The sequence below is a fragment of the Bos javanicus genome, chromosome X (assembly GCF_032452875.1).
Source record: "Bos javanicus breed banteng chromosome X, ARS-OSU_banteng_1.0, whole genome shotgun sequence".
NCBI classification, from domain to species: domain Eukaryota; kingdom Metazoa; phylum Chordata; class Mammalia; order Artiodactyla; family Bovidae; genus Bos; species Bos javanicus.
Genome location: NC_083897.1, coordinates 51039717 through 51047940, shown reverse-complemented (window position 1 = coordinate 51047940; position 8224 = coordinate 51039717). Strand labels below are relative to the sequence as shown.

At 44.5% G+C, this 8224-nt stretch overlaps 1 protein-coding gene across 3 annotated transcripts in view; it reads right to left on the bottom strand.

Annotated features, from left to right (window-relative positions):
* Positions 1-6: 6 nt before the first annotated feature.
* Positions 7-8224, bottom strand: part of SRPX2 (sushi repeat containing protein X-linked 2) — a 29784-nt gene continuing 21566 nt past the window's right edge. For 2 of the 3 annotated variants that reach the window (XM_061409150.1, XM_061409151.1), the window contains exons 7-11: positions 8061-8182; positions 6604-6783; positions 6140-6273; positions 1863-1984; positions 7-502 (exon numbers count right to left, since the gene is read on the bottom strand). In XM_061409150.1, the coding sequence (XP_061265134.1) occupies positions 322-502; positions 1863-1984; positions 6140-6273; positions 6604-6783; positions 8061-8182 (739 nt within the window). In that variant the 3' untranslated portion in view covers positions 7-321. The remainder of the gene's footprint in view (positions 503-1862; positions 1985-6139; positions 6274-6603; positions 6784-8060; positions 8183-8224) is intronic. The other variant, XM_061409152.1, reaches the window with a different exon arrangement.

Here is an 8224-nt window from a genome sequence, read left to right as displayed (position 1 = left end):
AGCCGGTTAGTGAGTGAATTTAGAATTTACTTCTCTGAAAGATTTTGGACAGCTGGGCAGAAGTAAGACTTTCTATCTACAAGCTGCTGCCCAGGGCCTGTCCTCAGTCCCTCCCTAGCTTCTTATGCTGTTCCAGTGCTACCTAAAGCAGAGACTTGCTTGAGGAAAGGTGTCTGGAAATGTCCCAGGATCAGGGAATCTCACCCACCTTAGAGTCCTTTCCTCAGAGCTGTGGGAAAGCATTTTCTTCTTTGATTAGGCCCCAGTTTTGGCTAACCAGGGAACCTTTTCCCTTGACCTCAACCATGCTCCGACTCAAGTTCAGTCACATATGTCTCTTTGTTCCCGGCGTTGGATCAGCTCCTCATTGCTCAGTAGATAGTCATCAATGAACGTGAAGATTTCCTCCGGGGTGACAGGTTCCATGTAGCGTTCCCGGTCAATTCCCTGCTTGTCAATCAACACCATGTTGAAGTAGGAGCGAGTGAGGTGCTGAAATTGCCTAGAGAGATGAGCCCAGGGATGTGTGAGACCTTGTCTGGACATCATTCCACCAGACTCTAGTCCTCTCTGATCTTTCACAGCTCCACTGATGGACTAATTCTTTCCCCACCGAATCCCTTGCCCCATCCCCTCCAGTAACTATCTCAAGCCCCTTTACTTTTCTCTGCTTACACCTTAGTCTTGCTGCCCCAACATCTCTAGCTGTGTTAAGCTGTCCCTTCCTCACCCCAGATGGAACAGTTTTGTTACTACCAAGCTCTGCTTGCCTCACAGGCCCCCTTACACAGGGCTATCACATATAGCGATGTGAGCTGCATGTAAGAACTCCAAGGAGCACCAGTCACGGGCACTATGCCGTGACCAGTGTTTCCCAGAGCTGGACAAGCATAGCCTGAACAACCAAACATGACAGCCCTGAGGCTGATCAATATCACCTGGTCAACCTTCAGGTCGATCAATATCACCAAGTCTGCAGTCTCCTTCCTTTGAGTGTTTTCCTGTCTTTCCTCTTGTTGCTGTTGTTTAGTCACTAAGTTGTGTCTGACTCTTCTGTGACCCCATGAACTGTAGCCCACCAGGCTCTCCAGACAAGAATACTGGAGTGGGTAGCCATTCCCTTCTCCAGGGGATCTTCCCAACCCAGGGATTGAATCCACAGTCTCTTGCATCTCCTGCATAGGCAGGTGGATTCTTTACCACTGACTTTGCTACTGAACCACCAGAGAAGCCCCAGTCTTTACCTGGGACTGAATCTTTCTGTCCCTGAGATTAAGCCCTAGGGGCAGGTATTGTTTATGGAACAGAGGGGAGTGATGGCTATATTGGTTCTGAGTATACGTGGAGGGGTTGGGAGGGTGATAACAGACAGAAAATGAGAAAAGTCAACTTCTACCACCTGTTCCCTATGGTCTTCTCCTCCCCAAGGGGCAGATGAGTATGATTCAGATTTCACTGCCTAAAGATTTCACTGCCTAAAGATTCAGATTTCACTGCCTAATTTTTGCTTATTTGCAGACTGAAGGCAAAAGGATATGACCACCAGGTGACAGGATCAAAGGCTTATCTAAGTCATGTTTGAGTCTGTGTCTCAGCCCTGGCTGTGCTTCAGGGTCACCTGAGGTGCCTCATAAAAATAAAGTCCTGAGGTGGTTTGAGGTGGTAATCTGTATTTTCAACAACACCCTGCCATTTGATTCTGATGCCCTGCCACTCTCTGATCTTACCTAATGCATCCAAAGAGTTCAAACAAGCAATTCCCCAAGAGAATAGTGTTGGCTGATTTTCCCACAACTCTCTTTTGGCCAATGTCCTGCCTAAGGCTTCTACCCACTCCTTTCCTGTTGCCCTCCAGTCTGGACCTGAGTTCCTCAATGATATTGGCTGACAGCTGATGCTCCCGGATGCGCCCCACTTCCTGAGGTGGCTGCCCCACCAGCTCGATGATGGTCACATGCCTCAGGTCCAGTCCACAAGTGGATTGCTGGGAGGGGAGAGAAGAAGGTTTTCCTGAATAGGCTGTCAAACCCAAACCTAAGGCTACTTAACTGATTCTTCTTGGGACCATGTCGAGGCAGTGTGGGAAAGGAGGGGCTCCTTCACAAACCATCACATGAGGGGGTCTACCACCTCTTTCCTCTATCATTCCTGAAGCACTTGCCCCAATGTGCGTGCTAAGTCGATTCAAACTTGTCCGACTCTTTGTCACCCTATGGACCACAACCTGCCAGGCTCCTCTGTCCATTGGATTCTCCAGGCAAGAATACTGGAGTGGGTTGCCACGCCCTCCTCCAGGGGATCTTCCTGACCCAGGGATCGAACCCATGTCTCTTATGTCACCTGCACTGGCAAGTGGGTTCTTTACTACCAATGCCTCCTGGGAAGCCCACTTACCCTAACAGTGTTTCCTTTATTTTAATGAAGTGTAGAAATTGGTTGTATTATGTGGGATAGAAAAGAGAAATGCAATTAACAAATTGCAGTAACATCATCTCTCCTTGCTTAGTTTTGCATAGATTTTTAAATACATAAGTTATTTTTTTGGGGGGTTACCAATTGTTCATTTACTGATATGTTTTAAATCCTTGTCTTGCTTTTGCTCTAGTGCTGCCTCTTCCCTCAGCCTACACCCCCTGTTCATTTTTTAAATTTAATTAATTTATTTTAATTGGAGGCTAATTACAATATTGCGGTGGTTTTTGCCATACATTGACATGGATTAGCCACAGGTACACATATGTCCCCATATCCTGAACCGTCCTCCCACCTCCCTCCCCACCCCATTCCTCTGGGTTGTCCCAGAGCACTGGCTTTGAGTGCCCTGCTTCATGCATCGAACTTGCACTGGTCATCTGTTTTACATATGGTAATATACATGTTTCAAAGCTATTCTATCGTATCGTCCCACCCTCACTTTCTCCCATATCGTCTAAAAGTCTCTTCTTTACATCTGTGTCTCTTTTGCTGTCTTGCATAAAGGGTCATCATTACCGTCTTTCTAAATTCCATATATATACATTAATATACCATATTGGTGTTTCTCTTTCTGACTTACTTCACTCTGTATAATAGGCTCCAGTTTCATCCACCTTGTTAGAACTGATTCAAATGCATTCTTTTTATAGCTGAGCAATATTCCATTGTGTATATGTACCAAAACTTCCTTATCCATTCATCTGCTGATGGTCATCTAGGTTGCTTCCATGCCCTAGCTATTGTAAACAGTGCTGCAATGAACACTGGGGTATATGTGTCTCTTTCAATTCTGGTTTCCTCAGTGTGTATGCCCAGCAGTGGGACTGCTGGGTTGTATGGCAGTTCTATTTCCAGTTTTTTTAAGGAATCTCCACATTGTTCTCCACAGTGGTTGTACTAGTTTGCATTCCCTCCAACAATGTAAGAGGGTTCCCTTTTCTCCACACCCTCTCCAGCATTTATTGTTAGTAGATTTTTTGATCGGAGAAGGCGATGGCACCCCATTCAAGTATTCTTGCCTGGAGAATCCCATGGATGGAGGAGCCTGGTGGGCTGCAGTCCATGGGGTCGCTAAGAGTTGGACACAACTGAGCGACTTCACTTTCCCTTTTTTCATGCACTGGAGAAGGAAATGGCAACCCTCTCCAGTGTTCTTGCCTGGAGAATCCCAGGGACGGGGGAGCCTGGTGGGCTGCTGTCTGTGGGGTCGCACAGAGTCAGACACGACTGAAGCGACTTAGCACCAGACTTTTTGATGGTAGCCATTCTGACCAGCGTGAGATGGTACCTCATTGTGGTTTTGATTTGCATTTCTCTGATAATGAGTGATGTTGAGCATCTTTTCATGTTCTTTTTAAAATTGAGATACTAGTTGACATATTAGTTTCAGGTGTACAATATAATGATTTGATATTTTTCTAAATGATCATCGCAATAAGTCCAGTTAACATTCATCACCACAAAGTCATAACTTTTTTTCTTACAATGAGAACTTTTAAGATCTATTTTCTTAGCAATTTTCAAATATATTATATAGCTATAGTCCCCATGCTGTACATCACAGCCCCAGGACTTACTTATTTTATAACTGGAAGCTACATAAGTTCTTTGTGTGTTAGTCTCTCAGTCGTGTTCAACTCTTTGTGACCCCATGGACTGTAGCCCACCAGGCTCCTCTGTCCATGGGATTTCCCAGGAAAGAATACTGGATTGGGTTGCCATTTCCTTCTCCAGAGGATCTTCTGGACCCAGAGATCAAACTCATGTTTCTTGCATCTCCTGCATTGGTGGGCAGATTCTTTACCATTGTGCCACCTGAGAAGCCTGTGTGCTCCTTACCATTAGGCTACATGGCCACAGCCTTCTCTTGGTCTCCAGAATTTCCCCCCAAATAGTGTCAGTGCTCTTTCTGTGACCCGTTCTTGCCTTCCTCGCACTAGGCAGTGCAGCCTGTAACCGTACCGCGGTTTTTTGTCCTGCTTCGCCCAGCAGGGGTGCCTCTTAGCCAGTTACCTGGGGCAAGGTTGAAAGCAGCAGTGAGCACTGCCTGGTGATCCACCCCTTGTTGAGTCTTTGGGCTAGTCCTCTAGACCTGGCCTCAAAGTCACAGTCCTCCCTGGCTGCTTCCTTTTTTTGCTCCTGCTTTCTGTTCAAGCTGAGGTGTTGCTTTTGTCTGCCGTTTTTGGATCCCTGGAGGAACGGGGTCCTTTTTGGTTTACCCAGGGTCATTCTTTTGATATGGATGCTTTCATCATGGCCTTCTGAATATTGACTTGGCAACTCGTAAGAACTCAACCTTTAGAAACCCCCTAAATAGCTTCTTCTTTTACCTGGGTATCCAGACCCTTTCAGCTTCTCAGAGTCTTGTCAGCATACTTTGAATTCTCTTCAAGAACCTAGTCTATTCTTTATTTTTATTATTACATTATTTTTCTCCTTTTCAATTGAGGAGAAGGAGGTGACAGAGGATGAGATGGTTGGATGGCATCACTGACTCAATGGACATGAGTTTGAGACAACTCAGGGAGATAGTGAAGAACAGGTATGCCTGGTGTGCTGCAGTCCATGGGGTTGCAAAGAGTTAGACTCAACTTAGTCAATGAAAACAACAAAAACAGTTGATTTACAATATTATATAAGTTTCAGGTGTACAGCATAGTGATAGAATAGTGATAGAATCTAGCCTATTCTTTTTGAAAGTCCCAGTAGTCAGAACTACCCTGTCTTTTCTGCTTCTCATTCCCCAACAGTGGCTTTAACTAGATATCTGGTAGAATGTTAAAAATCCTTATGCAATTCCTTCATTTTACTTTGCAATATCATGACACGTTTCCTTCTTGTCTGCTATTAGTAGTGGTTAAGAGCACAGATCCTTGAGTCAGATTGCCTGGGTTTAATCGTGGCTCAGCCATTTATTAGCTAGTGATTTTGGGCAAATCATTAACCTCTCTGTGCCTCAGTTTCTTTACCTGCAAAATGGAGATAGTAAGGGTACCTACTTTATAAGCATTGTTGGGAGAATTAAATGAATATGTATAAAGCACATACTTGTATACCTGGTCCTTATACAGCCCTAATTGTCTAAATGTTTGTTAGTGTTATTATTCCTTGAAAACTTAAACATAACTAATTCCCCAAATTTACATTTGATCACAGGTTTTACAAGTCTTTCAGGAGTGCTTTGCCACACTGCCTTCTCATCCTTCATCAAGCTTCCTACAACCCACCATGCCAATGACTTCACTGCCTTTTCAGTAAAAACACAGTTGTCTTAAAACTGTGCTAAATTTGTCTACAGTAAAACTAATCAAATGTTGTCTGCAATCTAAGGAAGGACCAGGTATACAAGTATGTGCTGTAGAAAGAGCAAGTCTTTGAGTGACAGAGTGGGGTTGTTGTTGTTTGGTTGCTAAGTTGTGTCTGACTCTTTGTGAACCCATGAACTGTGGCCCATCAGGCTCCTCTGCCCATGGGATTCTCCAGGCAGGAATACTAAACTGGGTTGCCATTTCCTCCTCCAGGGGATCTTCCCAACCTAGGGATCGAACCCACAGTTCCTGCACTGGCAGTTGGATTCTTTACCACTGCACCACCAGGGAAACCCAGCGGAGTGGGATAGGGGAATACAAAGGAGCTAAGCCCTGATTAGGGGAGTGGCTCTTACCTGTAGCATAGAGATTTGCATTTTATAATATCGGTTGGAGGGATCAGGGGCTGAGATGATGAGGAGTCGCCGTTTCTCATAGAACTGATCCAGAAGGCCAGCAGCTGAGTTGACATTGACATTAATCTTCATAGCTAGGGCAGAAGCACATGGCCAGTCAGAGTATGGCCTGTCCCTTCATTGCAGAATGGATAACAACATCCTGAGGTTTTCAGGTTAAACTTTTTTTTGGTTGTTTCTCCCTTTCCTTGGGGGGAAATCCTAAAAGAACACTTGGAGATTTTAAATCCTTTTTCTTGGAGGTGGAGTATGCTAGAGGGGAACATTGGCTCTGAAACATCACAGAACCCCCCATTCCCACATCAGACGCACTGCCTTTGGTCCCTGAGCCATAGGCATTGGGAGACCCCTCAAAGAAGCCCTGATCATTATGTCCACTCTCCCCATCCCCTAGTTTCACTCACGAACACAGACGGGTGGTGATCCTGACCACTGGCGGCTGGACTGGCAGACCCGGGAGGAGGTCCCTTGGCGCTCATACCCTCCATCACAGTGGTATTCACAGGTGGCACCATAGTTGTCCCCCGCTGAGGTGCAGGTGAGGTAGCCATGCAGTGGTGGTTTCAGAGTTGGGCAGCGTCTCACTGTCAGGGAGAAGTTCAAGTTAGGGGCTATGGTAACTCTCGTAGAGAATAGGCTAAGAGGGTGCCCATGCTGGGTTTTCTAGATCAGCAGACCCAGGATAATCAGAATGAATGACTTCTCTGTGTTGCCAATGGCCAGGGCTAGAGGCAAAATTTTTGCTTTCTTATGGAGTTAAATCTTAAATGTAGACAAAAGTGTTCATAAAATGTGGAAGCATGGATAAGTATATATATATAGTCATCAAAAGACTAGCAATCTGTAAAAAAAAATTGCCATTTTCATTTTCAGACTTTGGGGACACTCTGCATACAGATGACCACCTTATAAATTACTTTTAATGTGAAATATAATTGGGCTCCCCTGGTGGTGCAGAAGATAAAGAATCCACCTGCAATGCAGGAGGCCCAGGTTCAATCCCTGAGTCAGAAAGTTTCTCTGCAGAAGGAAATGGAAACTTACTTCATTTTTCTTGCCTGGAGAATTCCATGCAGAGGAGCCTGGTGGGCTACAGTCCATGGGGTAGCAAAGAGTTGGACATGACTGAGCAGTTAACACTTTAAAATATTCGTCAGTGGGAGGAGAAGTGTTGAGCAAAGTATGATATATTCTTAGAAGTAGATTATTATACTGTGATTAAAAGACTTCTGAAAAAACTTTAAAGAACATGAGAAATTTACTTGTGTTATAATGAAAAGTGAAAAGGGGTGACCTAAGATTGGATATGCACTGCGATCTCAATTACGTATTTTTTAAGTATGTGTGAATAAAAGACTGGAAGAAAAATACCAAAAGATTAGCAACAATTGCCTCTGGGTGACAGAGTAATAGTTTTTTTCCCCCTTTGTGTGTTACTTTATTTCCCATACATTCAACAATGAGCATGAATTAATTTTATGATGAAAACAAAATAAAAAGCAAGAATCAGCAGCCAGTACCACCAATTTCAGCAGAGGAAAAAGACTGAGAATGAAGGCTGATTGACTTTAATCATTAATTTGAAGGCTAAGAAAAGAAATGGATATAGAGTATATTGGTGGGTTTCATGTAGATTTAGGAGAATGAGAAAGTCTTGTTGGGGGGCAGAGTTTCTGAAATGTGTGTATACATGTATACAGGTTTCCTGAATGACCTATTTCATGAACTTGAGTTTCCCCTCTCCCAATCTGCATGAGGTGTCTGTTTCAGGTATAGTGAAGAGAGGGTTGTGATGGGCATCTAGAGGATAAGGGAAGAGCAGAAATAATAAGCAATGCAAAATGGAAAACTTCTTTCTGACCTTGTACTTTTACAATGAACTTGCAGCTGGCCCGGTTGTAGGCTCGGTCATAAGCAGTGTAACGAATCACGTGTTCTCCTTCTGGAAAGTGAGAGCCAGGCTCAGGGCCCCGAAGTGTCAGCCTACATGGGACAGGGTGAGAGAGCCACTGAGGAAAGTAACTC